The sequence below is a fragment of the Helianthus annuus genome, chromosome 10 (assembly GCF_002127325.2).
Source record: "Helianthus annuus cultivar XRQ/B chromosome 10, HanXRQr2.0-SUNRISE, whole genome shotgun sequence".
Lineage (NCBI taxonomy): Eukaryota > Viridiplantae > Streptophyta > Magnoliopsida > Asterales > Asteraceae > Helianthus > Helianthus annuus.
The window spans coordinates 21,061,775-21,085,317 of record NC_035442.2 but is presented as its reverse complement, the minus strand read 5'-3'; the positions used below and the strand labels follow the sequence as shown (position 1 = coordinate 21,085,317).

At 35.3% G+C, this 23,543-nt stretch overlaps 1 protein-coding gene across 2 annotated transcripts; it reads right to left on the bottom strand.

The window, feature by feature from the left end:
- Positions 1-15,632: 15,632 nt before the first annotated feature.
- LOC110884159 (gibberellin receptor GID1B) lies at positions 15,633-18,709 on the bottom strand. Of its 2 annotated transcripts, none has more exons than XM_035978606.1 (3): positions 18,300-18,709; positions 18,164-18,214; positions 15,633-17,300 (listed from the first exon to the last, which is right to left on the bottom strand). In XM_035978606.1, exons 2-3 carry the CDS (start codon positions 18,200-18,202, stop codon positions 16,296-16,298), a joined length of 1,044 nt encoding a protein of 347 aa, XP_035834499.1. In that variant the 5' UTR covers positions 18,203-18,214; positions 18,300-18,709; the 3' UTR covers positions 15,633-16,295. The 2 variants fall into 2 exon arrangements, with proteins under 2 accessions (XP_035834499.1, XP_021987532.1); XM_022131840.2 differs by having other exon boundaries at positions 18,164-18,268; positions 18,300-18,708.
- Positions 18,710-23,543: the final 4,834 nt, after the last annotated feature.

The window sequence follows — 23,543 nt, the reverse complement described above, 5'->3', positions numbered from 1 at the left end:
TGAGGAGCTGGTGGTTGTTGTTGGTTCTGATTCGCAGGTCGTGAGCTCCTGTAATATTTAGCTTCGTGCCCTATCTTGAGACATCTCTGACAGCGGCCCTTGCGGCACTGACCACTGTGGTGTCTGTTGCACCTGTTACACAGTGGGTGAATTCCCCGATATCCACCCTGCCCCTGACCACCAAAAGTTTGCTGACCCGGGCTCTGGTAATCACTATTCTTGCGCTGTTGCTGTGCTTGAGACTGAACGATAGCTGAGCCCTTGCTGGAATCCCCATCCCATTTCCGCTTGTTGTCATTGGGAGTAGCGGGAGTAGCAGAAGTGGTAGCGGTTGTAGTAGCGCTGATACGTTTAGGCAGCCTGTTCTGTTCCACTGCCTGATCCGTGAGGCGATGAGCAAGACGCTGAATGTCCTGGATATTGTCGAGGTTAGCCGATGTCACATGGCTCTGAATTTCTGATGCTAGGCCCTTGAGGTACAACTCAATGCGCTTGATTGGAGGGTCCACCATAGTTGGACACAAGATGGCCAGCTCGTTTGACCGTTTCGTATAAGCTTCAATTTCCGATCCTGTCATTTTCAGATGATAGAGCTCCACTTCCAACTTGTGGATATCATCACGTGTGCAGTATTCCCGTTTGATGAGTTCCTTGAAATCGTTCCAAGGGGTGGCGTTAGCAGCTGCCAGCCCTAGAATCTGAACTTGCGCGTTCCACCAAGTCAGCGCAATTCCTTCCAGAGTACCAGTGGCGTACTTCACCCTGCGAGCCTCAGGGCATTCACACATTTCAAACACTGACTCGAGCTTCTCAAACCAATGGAGGAGTCCACTGCTCCTTCAGTGCCACTAAACATACTAGGACGACAGTCCATGAAATTCTTGAAAGTGCAAACAGGTGGCTGTGCGTGTTGACCTATTGTGTATAAGAATAGGACAAGGTTAAACACAAGAGTTGGTTTTGGAAGTGTAGGATCTAAAGATCCTAGTGTGAGTTACGACTGCAGGATATACCTCCTGCCTGTACGGCTGCAAGTGCCGCAGCGACTTGTTCGTTAATGAGAGCCGTCAACTGGGCTTGAGTCATGTTAATACGTCCAGACATGATCTTCATTAGCAAAGGTAACACAAGTGAGAGAGAGGTTCGCGAAGAATGCGATGACAGAAAAGAGTAAGCACACAAGTGTTCTCAAGCGATAGTCGTTGTGTGTATCTAAGCATACCCTGAGCAAAGTTCTACGTAATCTAGCAAGTAGGCAATATAACATATACCATATTACCTAGCATGTTGAGTCTTGCACGTGGAGCGAAGCGTCGTTGTGGATCGTTGAGCACTGTACTGGTTATAGTCTGGTTTTAATAACAAAAACGTTTTTCCCTTATTAAAACCAAGTTCTCTATAACCAATGGCTCTGATACCAATCTGTCACACCCCCAAAATCCACACGCGGAGTACCACCGCTTGGAGGCGTGACATGACCAGGATCAAGCCACCAATCATATCGAACATAATAAGTAATAAATGTAAATCAACCAAACAATATGAAAGGTGTTCAAAACAAAGCATGTTAAGTGTCTAGCGGAAGCATAAATGTAAACCCAATGTAAGTAATAAGTTCAATTGTTTAAATGTTTTAGCATGGCATCCACGATCCATGTCCCACAACGACTGCGCCTCCCGTGCAAGCTCCATGAGTACCTAAGGTCCTGCAAGGCATGTAATAGAGAGTCAACAACTAGTTGAGCGAGTTCACAGTTGGTTGTTCGGTGTTCGTAATAGAAATGTAAATCGTATGTTCGTTTAGTAAACCATGTATCGTATGCATTTGTATCGCAGCCCTCTAGGCATGTGTGCGAAGATTAGTGGGAGTTTCCCAAGTATTTATAGACTAGGTATATTTGTATCGCAGCCCACCCGGCATGTGTGCGAAGTTTAGTGTATGGTTCGCAGCCATTCCAGGCATGTGTGCGAAGATTGGTTCTATTATCGCAGCCATTCCCGGCGTGTGTGCGAAGAGAAGTATTTGTATCACTGGTCTAGCAGTATTTATCAATAACCTTCCTCCCCCGAGGCCTAGAGTACGTAATCCCGATAATGTCTTAAGTATAAGAAATCTTCCAAACCCATTCCCGACCCTGGGAACCCCATGCCTTGGTAAGAGTGTGAACTCACCTTGGTTTGCTCGGCAGATACACAGAAAAGTCAATCAAGCTATAAGGTGGTCAACCACGTCCGAGTCGTGTGATGTGACAAGCTTGATCGAGAGAAAGGGCTTCGGGTGAGAGGTGATGCCATCGCACAAGAGAGAGAGAGAGGAAGAGAGCTTAGGGTTTGGTGTGTGTTAGTGTTTTGTAAATTATGGGGAATTAAACCCCAATGCTACTAAGTGTAGGTGAACAAGAGAAGTGGGCCGAACCCAGCATTGGGCTGCCCTTGAGGTCTCGAGTCCAATAGAGTGAGCCGAGGGAGAGAAGTGCACGGCCCAAAAGGCTCGTGTGACTGGACAAGTGTTGTGTAACCGAGCTTATAATATTCACACGCAATTACGTAGCACATAGCATAACAAAACATAGTATTCCATTACAATCAAACATGTCAACTAGTCACGTATAGTCCAAACAAGTTACATCGAAGCACATAAATAGAGGTTTGAAATACGAGTTGTCACATTATCCCCAACTTGAAAGAAATTTCGTCCCGAAATTTGGTACGTACTCACTGAGGAAGCTAGTTAAGTTGCATGGTTTTCCTGGTTTTCCTGGGGTGTCACACAAACTTGCTCTATATAGGTCCCGCCCCTAATTACCGCTATCACTGTTGCCACATCTCATAACCGTCACCACCAATGGCTAGTGGTTGTCGGAATCAAAATAAACTTTTCGACTACGGTCACAATTGGACTTTTTTTTTACATTTACTTCAATAGTGCATCTATTACAACCGAATAGTGTCATTATATGACTTTTTGTCGGACGAAAAGGCAAATGAACCCCTATCTAGTTCCGCCCATATTCACCAACTCACTACCTCACGTCCTCACCGTTGTTCCCCATCGCCAATGCCAGAAAACATAAAGAAAGAAAAGGGTTTTGGAAATCAGTAACTAGATTTTAGCATTGCAACAAATTACACTTCTTACAATGTCTAGTGATTAGCTTATGACAAAAACGTTAAAGGTTTGAGAAACAAGAAAAAGAAAGTGGATTTACGGTATGTACAAATATCTTTTTAGTATGTCATTGTTGTATTACTTGTTTTTTAGTGTTTCTTGCTATTTGTTCACCAAAAAAAACGAAAGGAAGCATCTTTTCATTGTAACCAAAGTTTAGTATCATACAAACTAACATTAAAGAATCTTAATGTTTAATGTTTAATGTTTTCATCTTGGCTAAAATAGGTCAAGTAACAATAGTTACATTAAATCGTAGTAAAAATACAATCAAGTTATTTAGATGTTGAAAATAACTATAATCAAAAAGATGTAAATAATATATTATTTAGGAATTAGGAATCTACCAAAAAAGATGTTGAAAATAACTATAAAAAATGCAAATAATATTTTATTTAGGACTTAGGAATCTACCAAAAAATATGAAATATATTACTTGGGGACCACATGGCCTCAACAATTAAAGAATGCAAAAATTCTACTGGTATTCAGTTTTACCTTCTAAGCTAAGAGCTTACAATTTAAATTCTAACGAATTGCGTAAAGAGTTAATGTTAACTTTTGACAAGGAACCAAGAAGTTATACCGAAGCAAAATTAAAACCGGAATGGGTAATGTCTATGAAAGGTGAAATCGAGTCAACTGAGAAGAATAACACGTGGAATCTAACTTTTCTACCAAAAGGCGTAAAACCCAACGGGTCGAAGTGGGTGTTTATGATCAAGAGAAACACAGATGGTTCGATTAATAAACACAAGGCACGGTTAGTGGCAAAACGTTATCTCCAGCAACCTAGTATTGATTTTGCTGAGGTATTCCCACCAATAGCTCGACTTGAGACAATGCGATTATTGATTGCTCTCATAGTCGGGAAGGGATGGAAGATTCATTATTTGGATGTAAAAACGGCATTTCTTCGTGATGATTTAAAGGAAGAAGTATATGTTTGTTAACCAGAGGGATTCGAGAAATCAGGTGAAAATTAGAAAGTGTACAAATTGGCGAAAGCTTTATATGGCCTCAGGCAAGCCCCGAAAGCATGGGGATATAAAGCTTCATGTATTTTGAAGAATATGGGTTTTCATCTATACATGCAAGAAAAGCGGTTTATTGAAAAGTGGTTGATATTATTTATTTAATTGTTGCGGTTTATGTTGATGATTTGTTCGTGACAGGAACAAGTGTGGTTTTCATAAACGAGTTGAAGAAAGTGATGGCATTAGGGTTTGAAATATCGAATCTTGGTGAGCTAACTTATTACTTAGGTATAGAAGTTTCTCAAGATAACGATTGTGTCAAATCAAACAAGAAAGCTACACCTTGAAAATTTTAAAAAAAGCCAGTATGAAACATTGTAATCCAACTTTGTGTCTGATGGAACCGGGACTCCTGTTGTCTTAATCCGAAGACGAACCGGAAGTGCGAGCGATTGATTTTTGTAAGATTGTGGGTTGTCTTCGTTACTTATTACATAAACGTCCAGATTTGTCTTATTCAGTGGGTTAGTTAGTGAAGAGCCCGAGAGAATTGCATGCTATTGCTATTAAACAGATTTTGCATTATGTTCAAGAAACGGTTTCCTTTGGGATAAAGCACAAACAAAGTGAAAATACCGGTTACAGTGACAACAATCACAATGTCGACAAAGATGATGTCATGTATTTTATCTTGGATCTTCGTCAATCACGTGGTGTTTGCAAAAGCAAGCTATCGTGGCCATATCTTTGTGTGACGCTGAATTTATGGCAGTTAAGGCAACTACATGTTAGGCAATTTGGCTACGAGAGTTACTCGCGGAATGTAAGATTAAATATATTACGTATTAATATTTAATCTATAGCCATCTTAATCATTTACATTATAGAGATCAAAATATATTAGAACCTATTATTTAATTAGTAGGTAATTGTTGATGGACCATATTACCCTTAGTAACTAATTAGGTTTCCTCCTGGGTGCTTATATAAGGAGAGTTATGTGGAGGTTTAGGGGTTACTCAGTTTCACAATTCACACCCCATAAGCCATAACATCATCACGAAACCTCCTCTCCTAAACCGATACCCTTTTCGGTTTCTAAGTCACCATCATCAGTCAGCACCCTAAGGAGGAACCGAATCAAGATGACAGGCATGTCGAACTCTCTCACAGGATTCTCCTCTGCACTATCTGCGGTGACAGGTATGATTTGTATGTTTTCCATCATGAACAAACAGAACTGAACCAACATGTGGTATCAGAGCAAATGTTGATTAGTCAGTTCTGTTTTCGTATCCATAATTCTGGGATTGAAACTTGGAAAACGGAATTTTTTGAAACCGTATGAACATGACAGCCGATTTCGAGTTCATCAAGTTTGCGACTCGAGATCTCTGTTTTTCGATGAAAAGGTCATTTATTTGTTCACCGAATTAACTGGATTATAATTTTAGCCGAAATCTGTTTAGTAAAATTATTAAAATTCAGGTTTCGGGTTCCAGAATTTTATTTTTTATGATTAGGGTTCATCACGTTTATGTGAAAATTCGAATATTCTGTTATGTTTTGGAATATGATTTGGATTATTAAGTGTTTTTCCTGATTTTGATCTAATTTTGTCCTCTAAATTTTTTTAGAAAACTGTTAAAAGATAAAGAGATTGAAATTTCGAAATCTGTTAACAAAATTAGATCAGCTTAAACAGGAAAGGATATCTTTTAATCCCTTAGATTTCGAATTTTCGGTTATGATATCAAATTAACAGTTGTTAGCGAGGTTGCTACTCGAGACCACGAGGTTGCTACTCGCAACCATGAGGTTGCTACTCGCAACCATGAGGTTGCTACTCGCAACCATGAGGTTGCTACTCGCAACCATAACGTCATTAGTCGAGACCATGAGGTTGCTACTCGCAACCATAACGTCATGACTCGCAACCATGAGGTTGCTACTCGCAACCATAACGTCATTAGTCGCAATCATGAGGTTGCTACTCGCAACCAGAATGTCATCACTCGCAACCATGAGGTTGCGACTCGCAACCATAACGTGATTAGTCGAAACCGTAGTTGCGACTCGCAACCATAACGTGACTAGTCGAAACCGTAGTTGCGACTCGCAACCATAACGTCATTAGTCGAAATCGTGGTTGCGACTCGCAATCTCATTAGTTCGATCCGCGCTAACGGGTGGTTTGCTATTAAATGATTGGTTTTTGTAATTATTTAGTTAATTAATGAGGATCAAATAATGTTTTACAAAACCAAAATGGCTTTACTTGAATGAGCTTCTGATGCATCATTTCTGGCCAAAGCTGACTTGATGCATCTACTTATCATCCAAGTATTACGAAAGCTATGTTGTGTGTGCATCATAAGCATGAATGTCTTAATTTCTGGCCAAAGCTGATTTAATTCATTCATAGATGGCATACTCAACAAGTGCATAACTAAAGTGTTTGTCTCAATTTCTGGCCAAAGCTGATTTGTTACAACCACTTTGCACATATGCTTAAATGATTACACTTCTGGCCAAAGCTGTTTTGTCTTCGTTTAAGTAGAACTTTAAGTAGTCTATTATTTTGATGTTAGTAATAGACATATCACAACCTCTTCACATAATGATCCTTATATTAATGATCCTCAATTAATTTTTGTGATCATTTTGTCTGCCTTATTCTTAGTACCCATAATTTTTACTCACTATAATTTTCTTCTATAAATCTATATCTCATCCACTCTAATTCCTAAGCCTAAAATGTTTTGCTTTATTTAAAGTTTCTATAAGAATTAGCTCTTAAATTAAATCCTTGATTATCTCTTAAGACACGATGATCCTTATTGCTCTCTTCTGATAAGGCACTACAGAAGAAAAGTAGAGCATGATGATTAGGATAAATCGAACATGATGTCTCTTATGATAATCAAGAACTCTCTAATATAATTGCTATCACTAAAGTTATTCCAGATTAATTTTTTCCTAAGACTAATCTATAATTGTGGAATAATTACAAGAACTCCTAAGGTGCATGTCTTCATTTGACTAATTATAAATTATATGGTTAAGTGGTATATGTGAATATATTATAATGTACAATACCATGACCCATAAAGTTAAGGGCTTACGCATGGAAATAAGTACATTTTCCAGTACATTACATACTAAGTTTTCATTTGTACAATTTGATGCATTATAAATCAGCTATAACACTCAAAAGTACCAAAGTATAACGAGTGTGTTGATAAGCAACATATGTACATAGAAATAAATGTTTGAAACTGGAAAATAAGATGTTATTCACCTTACAACCACTAAAACCTTAAGAGAGGATTGTTCTAAAGTCCATAGACAAATTACAAGTGCTAATCCCAACGTTAAGGTTCTTCAAGGGAAAATCTCACTGCATAATTATGTCATTAGACTAGGCATAAGCAACGAGACTATCCATTATTCTAAAGAACAGTTGGATAAATTAATTAGATAGTAACTTACTAATGATATTTAAGTCTGATAATTTTAATATTCCAATTAACACATGATTAGTTGACTCTAGTTCCATACGTTTCCTTACCAGAACTCGACAAATAACTAACATGAGAGTTAGTGACAAAATTAAATGTCAAGACTATAAGAACCATAATGAAGACTCTTCCAACAACGCTTTTCGATACCTTATATATTCTGAAGATTAATCAGAATATAGTATCATAATTAAGCAATGTTATGAAGGTTGTGAGGTTTGCATAGTCAACATAAAGTCACACTTATCTTAAACTCTCCTCTTATTTGTTCTAAATATCTGGATAGAAACATTACTAAGATGAAACTAGATGATACCTTATTTTTTCACAACTTTTGTCATCATGCTAATGAGAATTTGACAAAAGGAAAATGAGACTTATAAATTTCATCCATTAGAACCAAAATTCATGAGAAATCATAACATGGTTAATGAGGATGATTTTTTCATCTAATCTCATTTTCAGTGATTCTAAATCATGACGTTACAGCCCTAAATATTACTTGGCTTAAGGAATAAGTATGGGTCCATCATAAGTCATTCATTGACATTCGTGGAACTTATTCCAAATGGAATATTCAGACATAATTCATTTATCATTTGAAAGACTATCAACTTGTATCTAAATTTTGTCGCATATGGCCTACGGTCTTAGAAGAACTCTATTCATATATGTAGTTAATCAGATTTCTATTAAATATGTCCTTAAAGTTTCTTATGATATCTGGACATTAAAGAAATCAAATAAAGTCTAACGTATATGTGATAGGTTCCCACGTCACGTAGCTCATTGAAACTTCTCTTGTAGCATTCTAGAGATATTAAAGATCAGTGGGAGCATTAAGTGTCTTAATAATAACTTGCAATAGTTGCAAGAGATGGGGGATTGAAAATTTTGAATTTCCACCTCTTGTACAAGACATCGTTCCATCACGACACTGTTCAATCAAACCTTATCTCCTTAAATCTAATGCTACTCTTACAAAAGTTTCATTGTTGCTTAATTGTGGGCGCACTTAGATTTCTTACCTAAACTAACGTAATCCTCAACAAGAGAAACTACAACGACTAATGTCATTAATTTGTTTTCTTTATTAGAATTTGTTGGTCGTTAAGTATTGACCCTAAGCATGCTGAGTTCCTAAAGATTTCTAAGGTTAGTGGGAGCAGTCAAAGTCCTTATTATGACTTGCAAGGAATACAAGAGGCGGGGGGAAGAGTGTCATTAAATTCACTCCGAATTTAACTCCGATTACACCTCTTGTACACTATACTGCACCAACTCTTACAAACTTAGAATGAAAATGATAGCAACCTAACCAAGAGCTAATCCATAAAATTGAAACTTCTAATGAACCCAATAATCAACTCAGGAGGTCATCTAGGTTTAAAAGCCTACTAACTTTGATGATTACATAACCTCCCTAATTGAAGTTGAAATGGATTTTGGAAATGCTTACTGATCCTATCTCTTCAAATTAAGCCATTAGTGTAAATCAATCATTTGAATGGAATAAAACAGTTTTCTAGTAAAACTGACTTTGTGTGTTCTTATAACGTTTGGGATTTGATTAAGTTACCTAAGAGTGTTCATGACTAAACCAAATCCTAATATAAGCATTAAGACACTCAAAAGCATGATTGATTGTCAAAGGTTGTACTCAGGAAGAGATAAGTTATTAAAGACTCTTTTTTGCATATCTAACAAAAGATTTCTTTGAGGATCATCACTGTTCTAGTAGCTTATAATAGTTTTAAGCTACATTAGATGAACATTAAAACGATTTTCCCTAATAAATGGCTGACACATTTACATGTTCATTAGATAACAACCTAAAGTTTCAAACTGAAGGTTAAAGAACACTTTATTTGTAAGCCAATAATATCCATGTATGGGTTAATGCAAACATCATAATGTGATGAAAAGCTAACGTAATTATTTTCATCAAGAATCAAGTGGATTAATGTACCTACCTCAAGATGAGTGGGAGCAACTAAAATAAACTTGTCTATATAGATGACATTCTTTGACAAGCATATGTTACATAAGTCAAAGCATTGTTAACACAAACTTTGATATAATAAAACTCAGAGATATCTCTTACGTGATTGATATCATAACATACTGAGATAGACCCAATGGGATATTAGTTTCGTTCCATAAGTTTAACATTAAATGGGTCCTTACATATGTAACAATCAATATTGCTCTCCTATAGAGGATAATAGGATAAATGAGATTATTTATTTATGCTTCATTAATTAGAAGCCTTATGTAAGTTTAAGTCTATACTCGTTTAGATATTACTCATATTGCAACACACTAGATATGTCTAGATTAATGTGTAGCATCTAATGGAGTATTACAATATCTTTAAAAGAAACGAGAGACTACAATTTAAAGAAGAAGTGAGAATTAAAACCGGTTTATTACTCTAACTTTGAGATATTCAAAGATTATAAAAATGCAGTTTCGGGTATATCTTTATGTCAGCAGACAAAACCTATTTCATGGAGGAGTCATAATGCACTGATATTAACAACCTAAGTTATAACGACATAACATGGTCACTAAATGTTGTTGGAAATTTAATCAGTGGACTCATAAGTTTATTAACTCCATATAATGTTTTGAAGAATTAGTGTGATAAAGTCAGCTACCATAACTCCTTGAACAGTAACAGTTCAAGAGGTGCTGCATTAAGTTTCGATACGCAATTAATTATTCGTTTATGAACGAATTGAGGAAACTAAGTTTTGTATCGAATACATTCATGATATGCTTAAGGATCCTATAACTGAAGGGCTATTACCCATAAGTCTTACTAAGAGAGCTCATAGACGGGTATTAATTAATGGCCATGCGCAACCGCATATCGTACTATGAATGACTAAGTATTAGTTAATTTTCCTCAAGTTTGATTTTGTATGTCTGTTAGAATATGTTCAACCGGTATAATGGCATATAGACAAATAAAAGTTACAAATCAAACAAAGGGCTTACGCGTATTTTGATCATGATGATTAGGTTTTAAATTAAGGCTATAGTATGATTAATGGGGGTCCTGAGTCGCATAATGATTCAACGGCTGTATTTTTCTGCTATAGTACTTGTTTAAGGCTAAAATGAGTGTTAACTCCTGATCAGGCTTATCTAATACTCATAGTAAATGATTACTCGGCTAAGTGGGAGAATGTAAGATTAAATATATTACGTATTAATATTTAATCTATAGCCATCTTAATCATTTACATTATAGAGATCAAAATATATTAGAACCTATTATTTAATTAGTAGGTAATTGTTGATGGACCATATTACCCTTAGTAACTAATTAGGTTTCCTCCTGGGTGCTTATATAAGGAGAGTTATGTGGAGGTTTAGGGGTTACTCAGTTTCACAATTCACACCCCATAAGCCATAACATCATCACGAAACCTCCTCTCCTAAACCGATACCCTTTTCGGTTTCTAAGTCACCATCATCAGTCAGCACCCTAAGGAGGAACCGAATCAAGATGACAGGCATGTCGAACTCTCTCACAGGATTCTCCTCTGCACTATCTGCGGTGACAGGTATGATTTGTATGTTTTCCATCATGAACAAACAGAACTGAACCAACACGGAATTGACAAGATGGGAAAAACAGAAGGTATTGATTCGGGTTGATAATAAATCAACAATTGCATTATCAAAGAAGCCGGTTTTCCATGGTGGAAGCAAGCATATCCACACTCGTTATCACTTTATTCATGAATGTGTGGAAAACGAATAAGTGGTGGTTGAACATGTTTCTGGAGACAAAGCAGATCCATTAACGAAAGCCTTGGCACGAATCAGATTCAAGGAGATGAGATGGTTAGTTGTGGTTGGTGTGTGGGCGGCTCAGAGTAGGAATTCGAGTGCAAGTCGAATCCCTCAATTAATGAACTGTGGATAATTATTGTTTCTATATGGATTATGGTAGGAGACTTGTTAGATAATTATTGTGGATATAATTAATTGTTTGATTAATTGAGGTATTCGAATTGCACTCGAATTTCTATTCTGAACTGCCCTACGAATTCACCAACAATAAGGGGATGACAAAGGGCACGCTTTTAGGGCGTTTTAAAAGCTGATTTTGACTATTAACTTGGCAAAACTAGGACAAGGTGAACAAATGCTTACGTGATAACGTTTTGATATACAAAATTATGGGTGCTTAGCATATAGAGTGGAATATGTTTATATTTGATTTTTTTTCCCATATATAAGCATTATATGTCTATGGAGCTCAAAATAGAGTGTGTGTTATATTTTGAAAAACATATTTGTATTATGTACAAAAAGAATTAATATAAAAGGCTTGTTTATACGTAAGTAATGATATACAAAGTGTAGAAACATGTATTTAAAAATTACATATATACGAATTATATTATAGAATAATTATATTGCATGTTTTTAATAGGTGATTTTTAATATCAAGGAAGCTACTAAATTAAATTAGATCGCTGATACAACTCTAATTTCACGTGATTGTTCATTAAAGGAATACAATAAAACTGTTAAAAGTGGGGAAAGGTCTTTAAAAATCCAATCAAGGTTTTAGACGAAGGAATTTGGGTTTCAGAGTCGAACAACCCGTCTATAATTGATCACGAGCCCAACACTTTGATTCCACTAAATCAACATCAAATGGCGGAGCTAAACGAGTTCTTCGTTCTAATACTCAGTTTTGTTTTGTTTTTTCTAGTTCGGTCTAGTTTGGTACGATCCAATCTAATTTTAGAATGTTAAATACACCTACATACTAACTATTTTATATTAAATTCTATTCAACTCAAAATAGTTTTTACCATTCAAAATATGTCTATTTAACAAAACCGGCATAATCTCGTATGTTATTTCTTTTTTCCTTTTTTTAGAGTAAATTGCCATTTTAGTCCCTGAGGTTTGATCTAAATTGTCATTTAGTTCAAATAGTTTTTTTTTCTCCTCTGAGTCCCTGACTTTTCAATTTTCTTGCCATTTTGATCACATTGCCTAACTCAGTTTAAAAATCTGGTTATAACCAGTGGTATTTTTGGCATAACTGTTGTGTGGTGATAACCAGTGGTAGTTTACAACATAATTTATAAACCTCATAATAATTTAATGCCAAAAATACCCCTGATTATAACCTGGTTTTAGACTAAGTTAGGCAGTTTGATCAAAATGGCAAGAAAAGAGAAAAGTCATGGACTCAGATGAGAAAAAAACTATTTGAACTAAAATGACAATTTAGAAAAAAACTCAAGGACTAAAATGACAATTTACTTTTTTTTATTACTAGTTTAGGTATCATTTCTTTTTTATATAAAACCATTTTTTTCATTCGCCATTTCAATTAGGCCACTAACTTAGAAAAACTATATATTTGGTTCATCCTATTAACGTGAATCTAAGAGTTTGAATAGACCTAATTTTCGTTTGTTAATCAAGTCATCAAACTTTGTCACTACTATCAATATTCACCATTTTAATATTTATTTTTCATGACCATAGGATCTCTTGCCGTTGATTTCATTACAACTCACAAATACTCTACTAAACAATATGACCAATAAAAAGAAGACTCAAGAGTTAAAACGGAATATATATTAGGGGGTTGAGATCCTGTACAAACAGTGCTAATTATAAGAACCGTAAGAACAGATCTGAACCATTGTTAATTTAAATCAAGGGTTGATATTGATTATAAATAAAACTCTTATAATTAAAAATTACTACTAACAAATTAGGGGTAATTTTGTAAAATTGCTAGTCATTTGACCATTTTCTATTAAATACAAATTCCACCAAGGTTTTTTAAACTAAAATAACTTTTATATACTTCATTATTTTTTTTAAAAATATATACCATAAAATCAAGTATTTTTTTATCTTTAATATGAGTACCATATTGCTATACCTTTTTGTATTTATAAAAGTGTTTTTTAAAAAAAGTTAACAAAAGGTGTTTTATATTTGTGCTAATAAGGTGCTGATTATGTGTTAATTACAAAATAATACAAACAAACACCAAAAGTAGATATAATCAGCACATCTGGTGTGCTGATAATGGAGAACGATTGAAGATGTTGTGCTAATGTCGTTTATGTTGATAATGGAGAACGATTCGAGGACGATGTGCTGATAATGAAGAACGATTAATGATGTTGTGCTAATTATATAGTGTTGTGCTGATTATATTTTTTGTAATTATTTTTAATTAGTTATAAATAAATATGGTCAAAAAGTCTAAATTACCCCTAAACTAATTTTTTATTGATGGACACTTGTCAATTATGTATTGGTTCTTATGGTTCTTACAAACTTAAGTGTTTGTATTTGATCCCATTCCTATATTAGGGTGGTTTATATATCAATGGAATATAAGTTTAGTGACATGATATAGCAAACTATTATTAGTTTAATAACCCACTTAAAAGATGCTAAAATGAAAGTTAGCATGATAATTGATTTTTCTTTTGAAAGGGTACACTACACATCATTTTACACTTAGAAAACTTCAAAGAAAAAAAAAGGGAGGGGTGTGAATTGTGATTTCCAAAAGTGGCCCCTAGCCTAGGTTTGCATCCAAAGCTCCCAACCACAAGTGGGAAAAACTTTGATTTTCCATTGGAATTGACACAAAACCAAATCTTGCTCCCATTGTTAGTTGCAATTATCCCAAATTCCAAAACAATCCCCATGAATAGAAGAATCAATCACACAAAACTTCAAACAATATCAAAAGATAGAATAGAGAAAAGGAAATGCATGATTTGGACTTGTCCTCATTTGCCCAATCATTTCTATTCTCAAATTCTCTTTTTTTCCTCTATGCTTTTATTCCAATTTGTAATGGTCCACAATCACCACACTCACACACAAACAACAATCAACCATCGTTTCGTATACAACTTTTCTTTTCAACTTTTATATACATAAAAAACTGAAATGACTTAGTTCATTTGTGTGTGTCATTAACGAATAATGTTGCTTGCTTGCTTACATCAATAATGACTGACGTACTAGGAAATACGATTAGATATATCAATCAAAGAATACGAGTTTTATAAAGATTACGAGTTTAACTTTCAATAAGGTGTTATAAAGTTTTAATCCATTGTTATGACAAAAAGGTGAGTCATAATTTGAGATCCACTCATGAGTCATGATAACTAAAAGAATCACATGAAATCAACTAACAAACAACAAAGTTTTATAATGTTATATTGTTACTTTTGATTTTTTTTTTTTTTTTTTGAAAAGATGAATTCTTAAATGTTTCCAAATAAAGTTTAAGCTGTAGAGTTGTAAATAAACAAAACAAACACAAATGGAGTTATATTTGTGTTCATTAGGGAAACATTCATGCATATCTATTTATTTCCACCAAATGTATACATATATATATATATATATAGGATGGGGTTTGAGTGAACAATAGTGTATTTGTGAACTAAGTGAACAAATCCTAACCATTGATTTACATCATCAAATCGTAAAATACACTAGTGCATTTTCATCATCAAATCTTGGTCACTAATTTACACTTGTGTATGCACTTATGTATTAATAATCAAGGGCTAAAATTAGTTCACTAGTGTTCACTATCAAGGGGGTTGTTCACTAATGAACCTAGAGTGAACATTAGTGTATTTGTAAACTATGTGAACAAATCCTGACCTTTGATTTACATTATCAAATCGTAAAATACACTAGTGATTTTCATCATCAAATCCTGACCGTTGATTTACACTTGTGTATCGATAATCAAGGGTATGATTAGTTCACACAGTTCACTGTCAAGATGTTTGTCTACAAATGAACCTAACCCTCTAGACATATATATCAACAAATATTCAGAAACTTGAATCAAACAAGATATTTTACTAAAGAATGTGAACATAATCATCATGAAAACAAATATAACCCAAAGTAAAGAAAACCATAGAGACTAAATGTCAAAAGAAACATAGAAACTAATTAAGCTTTACACTTTTGATTGTTCAAAACCAAACAAACCTTTATATACTTATACTAGATCAACGATCACAAGTATATTTAAGAACAATAACACTAGCAGTAATAATAGTAGCAACAATACAAGATTTAAACACTAGTAAGACATCCATGAATGCTTGCTTTTTTGCCTTCAAACATCCATATTCATGCTCTTCTCAAGTTAACTTCACCCCTCTCTAAACCCGTAGTAATACATGAAATTACCATTCTACCCATGCCATGAGAGACCTCTTCAAACCAAACATCCATGCTCTACTAAACATGGTTTCACCCATAGTTTGATCAAGTGCACAAAGGATTCTTGCCAATGATCCTTTGTAAAACATCACGAAGTTACCGTTTTACCATGCGGAAGAGAACCCACTCTCCCATCACAAGATAACCACATATTATAGCATCAATAAGGTGCACAAAAATTCATATATATAACTACACAAGAAGAAAAGAAAAGAGAAATAAAGCAAAGAAACTAATAATAATACTAGTAGTAGTAGTAAAAATGTCAAAAGCTTGTGTTATGTATGCCTTCTTCTGAAGTTGAAAAGTTAAGTTTTTTTTAGGGGGGTGGGTGGGGGTAGGGTGTTCGTTCATCTATGAGCTCACAAAGTTTTTGATCACATCCATTAAAGTGTAGAAATGCTCATTATTTGGTAAGAAATAGAACCCAATTGTAGCCTTTTTCAAGAACAATAACTCCACTTGTTGCTCTGCATTCTCCAACCCTTCAACATATGCCAATTGCCAATCTTGAACAAGATCCAATCCAGCCACAACCACCAAACTTTTTGGAAATTTAACCCCTTTTAGATCAACCCCTCTCGGCCCGAATATGTTACACGCCGGATGATCGCGATCTTCCCCTTCCGGCAAAAAAGCCCTCCAATACCAATCCCTATCTTGAACCCTAACAAAATACTTCCCATCGAGTTTGCTCTCCGATTCTTTTCGCTCTTCGCCCCCAAACAATGGGTGCAACAATATGTTCCCTAACACTTCCACACCCGACTCAGCGGCCCGAACCGCCACGTGGTGGGCTATGTTGCCGCCGGAGCTATCACCGGCTAAATAAACATGAACTTTAGGGTCTTTACCACTTAAAAGCCATGTTCTTGAATGAACCCATTTGAGGGCTTCCCACCCATCTTCATAAGCACACGGATACCGATGCTCCGGTGACCGGCGGTAGTTTACCGACACGACCACCCCTTTGATCAGGGCGGTGAGACGGCGGCAAAACGTGTCGTAAATCGCGCTATTCGCTGACGAATGAGTGAAGCTTCCACCATGGAAAAAGATTATCACCGGCACAACTTCAGTTGTGCTTAAAGGGTTTTCGAGTTCCAAGATTCCGGCACCCGGTTGCCGGCCGGAATCTGATTCCGGCGGGGCACACCGGTAGATTCGGTTGAGGAGACTGGTGGCCCGGTCAACGACATCGAATGAGTACACGCCGTCCACCGGAACGGTGTTGGCGGCCACTTTCCGGTCAAGAAACTCGGCCAGTTCACGGTTGAAGGTGCCGTCCGGTCGCCGGAGCATATTGTAAGCTAACTTGAAGTTGGAAATCAAGATCCATGTGTGCAGGGGAACTACTTTCTGTAAAATAAAAAAAATTAAAAAAAAAATAGAATCAACATATATTTCTGAAAACTAACATCTGGCAACTACAGATTGCTCACTCAAACACCAATGGATAACAACAAAAACTTCTGGTGACCAGAAATAAAAACAAGAAACCCATTAAAATCTTTGAGAAAATGTTAACAAAAAAAATTAAAGATTTTAGACACATATTAATGAAAAAGAACCCCAAACAGAAAATGAAGAAACTTTATCAGATTAAGTTATCAAAAACTTAAAAAAAAAAAAAAGAAAGAAAGGTGGAAACTTTTAATGGCTAAATCAAAGAAAAAGAAACCCCAAACAGAAAATCAAGAAAACTTATCAGATTATGTAAACCAAAAACTAAAAATAATAAAAAAAAGGTTGAAACTTTTAATGTCTAAATCAAAGAAATAGAACCCCTAAACAGAAAATCAAGAAAAATTATCAAATTAATTGATCAAAAACTAATAAAAAAAAGGTTGAAACTTTTAGAACCTAAATCAAAGAAAACAAAAACCCAGAAAAAAAAAACTAAAAGAAATTAACAATTTTTAGTTAAAACTATGAAACCCCATCAAGAATAAAGAAAATGGGAAATATAATTGTTGAAAAGAAACAAAAGTTTATAAAAAACGTGTAAAAAATAAAAACCATCAGGAACAAAACCCCCAAAAGTTTACCCCAAAATCAACCAAGAAGAAAGTAGAATTACCAAAATAATCGAACAAAAGGCATAAAAAAATAAGGAAAATATTAACCATTTTGGGAACAACATGACAAAAAAAAAAAAAAAAAAAAAAAAAAAAAAAAAAAACAGAGTATAGACAGATCAGAGAGTAAGTAACAAACAATACCTTGGCTTCATTCACGTTGATTTCATTACTGCCAGCCATGAATCAATCAACCTTTGAATATTTCAAAAAACAACCTTAATTTTCTGGAACAACTTAAAAAACAACCTTAATTTTCTGGAACAACTTAAAAAACAACCTTAATTATCTGGAACAACAACAATAGTAACTATAACAGCAACAAGATTGGCTACAAGACTCAAGACTTTAAAGATCTTGAAAAAGAAGAGTGTTTGACCACACATAACTGATCTTTCATTTCTGGGTGTTTCTGAAACAAGATGAGACACTTGTTATTGTCTGATGTTAAAAAAAAAGATGAGTGGGTTTGAAGGGGGTGTAGAGAGAGACTTCTAGAGAGAGAAAGTTTTAGAGAGAGAAAGTTGTAGAGAGAGAGAGAGGGGAGATGGGTGAAGTTTTGCTGGATTGGGGAGGTGGTGGTAAGGTAAGAGTGAAGGATAAGGGAAATGGGTGTGTGTGTAGTGTGTGAGAGAGAAAGGTGTAGAGAGAGAAAGTTGTAGAGAGAGAAAGTGAGGGGGGGAGTGGAGTCAAAGAGAAAAGAACACGGTGGTGAACGGAGACGAGAGAGACGACAAAGCAGGCGGCCGAAATGCTGCTTGAAAGTGGGACCCACGTACACACAAACAACACCTAACACTAAAATGGTTTAATAATTTCTTTTTTTGGTTCTAAATTTAACCAAATCTGGTCTACTAACTCTTGAATTTTTATTTTGGGGTTTCTGGAAAATGGAAATAATATTTCTTGATTGGTTTCTATTATCATATGATGAAAAAAGTGAGTTATATGAATTTGTAGGATGATTAAAGTGTGGATATTTCTTTCATCAAACTTACTTTAAAATATTATTCCCATTGTTATGATTCGATTATGTACGATTGGTCTGGTTGAGTACTCTTCAATCGTGTTTATTTGAATTGGCTGATTATGATGTTGATCGACTGAACTGACAAACCGAATACGTGATTGTGCTATTGTAGTGGCTTTTCTAAAATGTTATTTTTTTTTGTTTGTTTTTTAAGATCTTATTTACCAGTCCATTTACTAATTAAATACATTTTTATAGGAGTGAGTACATCTTAACTGTTTTGTTACAAAAAATTATAAAAGAAACTATAGTTTTGTTACAAAAATGAAAAAATCATAAAGTTTACTATGCAAACAATAATAATAATAATAAATAGATAAACCACAAAAACAAAAAAATAAGTGTTACTATTCTTCACTATGTTTCAAATAGTCGGTTAGCTATCATTTTTATTTATATATAAAATACTGGCCGAGTTACATCAATATCGCAGGTAAGCGAGCAACAAGCTGCACCGCTAACCCTCTTTGAATAGCAAACCCTAGCCTATTAAAGACAAACTCATGCCCCCCCTGTTGATGAGCAACTGTTGTGGACAACCTTTTGGACCCTAGTCAACAAACGGATAGCTTCTGGAGCTAGGGAGCCAAAAGTGTCGAAGGCGAAGGGGACAAAAGCATGTTGGTTATCAGCACATGTTTTAGCGTGTTTATCCACCTTTTTAGATTCCGCTTTCCTTATAGCATGTCCTGCTACAAACCCGCTTTCCCTTAAACCAGCTAAGGGGGAGACTCCTGTGAGATCCACACAAGCATGTTTCCCTCCCGCCCAGCCAAAGACGAGCTGATCGGCTGGTCTCAATGTAGATCTCACTTCCATCGGATCTGTAAGGAAATTCACAGGGCCCTCCTTCTTGGCAGAAATCCCCGCTCTCTTCAAGATGTCCCCCAAAACGTCTCTCAAATGGCTAAACTCGTTTGATTTATACAGAAATAAAAAAAAATCATAAAGTTTAGTATGCATAATAATAATAATAATAATAATAATAATAATAATAATAATAATAATAATAATAATAATAATAATAATAATAATAATAATAATAAGAAGAAGAAGAAGGTTATTTTATTAATCGATTTATGATTATGATTAAATGTATACTATAATTGAATGTTAACCGAACCTACTAAATCAAATATAACAAGCTTATGTAAAGATGAATACATAGTATTTGAACTTATCTTAATGTGTGCATCCTTGTTTATCATTATCATCACAGAAACATTAGGTAGGTCGCGGAACCTCATGGGCAGGCCTCCCCGGGTTCGAAGCCGTGCCAGAACATCGTCGCCATCCTTGGGGGTATGGTTGGCGAGTTCTACTAGTTAGCTCCACAACCCGCGTGACATTTACGATTTCGATGTTTTGGTCGGTCTTTTTTTTACCGTTGCACCCACCAATTTGATTGTTTACCTTTATTAAAAAATCAAATTCAAATAATCAATAAATTTATTTATTTAACTAACCCATTTCATTATTTTAATTTACCTCATCCACATAAACTCTCTCAATTTTATATTTCCATCTACAAAAAGTCTCTCAATTTTATATTTCCATCGTCAAAAATCTCCTCTCAAAATGGCAACAAACTCATGGACCGAAGAGGAAGACATCGCGTTGGCTCTGTCTTTTGTCACAACCTATCACGAACACTTGTCCACTAGTAGAAGGGCTTCGTTTTGGAACCGAGTGTTCCAACAATTATGTATCCATATAGGTGAGACCACTCGAAATGTGGATCAATTAAATTCACGTTTCTCAATTATCCGTTTCAAATGTTCAAGATTCCATGGAAGGTTCATGATTGTGGAAAATCCCGACAACAAGCTCTCGGAATTGGAAGTTATTCAAGTGGCCTTGTGGACTACAAACACGACTACGACGAGAACTTTGAGCACGTTTCGACGTGGCAAATTATAAAGATGTATGTTTAAGTTTTATTTTTATGTAATGTTTAGGTTTTATGTTTTTTTATTTAAGGTTTAGGTTTTATATTTTATTTTTATATAATGTTTTAAGTTTTATGTAATGTTTAAAGTTTTATGTTTTATTTTAATGTAATGTTTAGGTTTTATGTTATATTTGACTTTATTTAACATAGAAAATAGTTTATGACATGGGTAGGTGCCGCCAATGTTTACTAGCTAATGGGTTCTTTGAGTCAAATTTGACATGGCGGGTGTTGGTTGGTTAAACCTTTGAGGGTCCTTTCCTCCCTAAGGGGGTCGTCCCCTCCCCGTCCCAGTCCGTCCCCCACGTCGCACACCACCCCTCCCCGGGTCGTCGCGGCATTGGCGTCTCCTCCAAGCCGCTGGAGACGAGACAATGATGTGGGCCCCCTTCTGACTTCTCTCTCTCCCCTTTATTAATATATTAATATTATATTGGTTTTTATTATGGGTTGGGTAGTCTTACACACCCTTGGGTAGTCCCCAAGGGGATGGTCCTCCACCCTTGGTGAGGTGGCGCCTACGTGGCGAGTAGTCTCTTTGGGGACGAACCAAACCATACCGGGTAGTCTTATATCTAAGTGGTAGGAGAAATCTTTATGTAGTAAGGGTGGAATAGGTGCCCAAACACAAAGGGAGTGATAAACTTTCCAGTTATCAAATCATCTCATGTCATATCAACTTTCTTATCCAACTCCCATCTTACACTCAAACGCTAGGAGTGCTCCTCTCTCCAAAGAAATTCAAAAAAAAAAAAAAAAAAACAATCAAATCAACCTTCAAACAACTCGGTGACTACACACCGATTTTCACAACTCCCCGCAACCACTTACCAAGTACGCCCCTTCCACCCTAAGAAAGATAAACCAACTTTTTTTCTTGTTATTTAATTAAGAAGCCTTTAAAATACTTTTAAACGGTGAATGTAACTATACTCATACATTTAAGGCATACCAAATTATTCATAATCTATTTGATGTTAGGAATCAAACTTTGGTCTTTTCCTCGACCACCTATCCAAAACTGAAAGCACAACAAATTATTCATAATCTATGCCAGGAATCAAACTCTGATATTTTACTCGACCACCCATCCAAAACTGAAATGGCTAATTAGCATTTTAAGTATTGTTGTTGCAATCATCATATATATTCCACATCTTATCTTATTATTAATATATACGTACATTAATGAACTATTTCCTTATATAATTAATTAACTAACACATATCCAACTCATACAATTAGATGTTAACCTTTGGGTGCTCTTGGATTTTGGTCTATGATCTTTTCTTCGTATATACACACAAATGACTGATAATATTTATATACATATATTAGTCTTTAATTGACTATCTGGTAACTTTTTATGTCCTTATATAGTTATATATATGTTAATCATTCTCTTTGGGCTAAACCCAAGTAACCAATTGTGAGATTTCATTATACAAGCATATGAAATGGACAATTAGAGGAGAAAGGGAAATTAGGAGGGAGAAGCCATAACCGAACCATAATCGTTGGTTTAATCGAACCACGGTTAACCTACCGTCGGTTATGCGGTTATGATCATGGTTAACACTTTTCATTAACCAAATCGTCAGTTAACCGAACTCACAATTCATTGGCGATGCACACCCCTATTTTTTAATTTCATACTAATGATTAATATTGTTAATGGATATAAAAAAAAAAGATAAAGTAATTCTACATACACTGTTTTATACTAGTTGTGTGTGTATGTTAATGTATTTGAGTGTAGGGGGGTGCATGTGTCGTTTTGGTTCGGTTTTTACTATTAATCATAACCATAACCGTTAGCTCGGTTATGGAGTTTTGGTAACCATAACCATAACCAAACTTCGGTTACGGTTAATCGGTTATGAAGTCGGTTATGGTTCGGTTTTGGTTAATTTCGGTTAAGTAACCAAGCAAGGTTTGAAATAAATTGGGTTGTGCATGATTTGAACTTAGCTTGAGCCTATTTTATAAGATAACGGAGACTAAACTTTTTGGTTAAACTACCAATTTGGGGTTCTTTTTAATAAGGTAATTCTCAAAAAAAAAAAAAAAAAAAATAATGGCCATAACACCTTAGTTCTTTATCAAAATAAATGACATCTACATCAAGATCATTTTGTTACTAACATGCTTTTATCTTAGTAAAAACCCTCTATATGGTTTTGTAAAACACAAATCCATTATATAAAGTTAACATTACAAGTTTGGTTCGGTTTCGGTTATATCGGTTAACTAAAGCTTCATAACCATAACCATAACCATAACCATAACCATAACCGATTGAGCGGTTATACAAAGTTTCATAACCATAACCATTGGTTATATTGTTTATCGGTTATTAGTGGTTCGGTTATGTCGGTTATGGTTCGGTTATCGGTTATGTTGGTTAATTTGCTCACCCCTATTTGGGTGTATAACTATTGTTGGATATTGATGACGGGGGTAGCCCAAGACCAAAATAAAATGACTTAAACACATGAACGCTTAAAAGGTTAAAAGGTTCAAAGGTTAAAAACCCGGGAGCT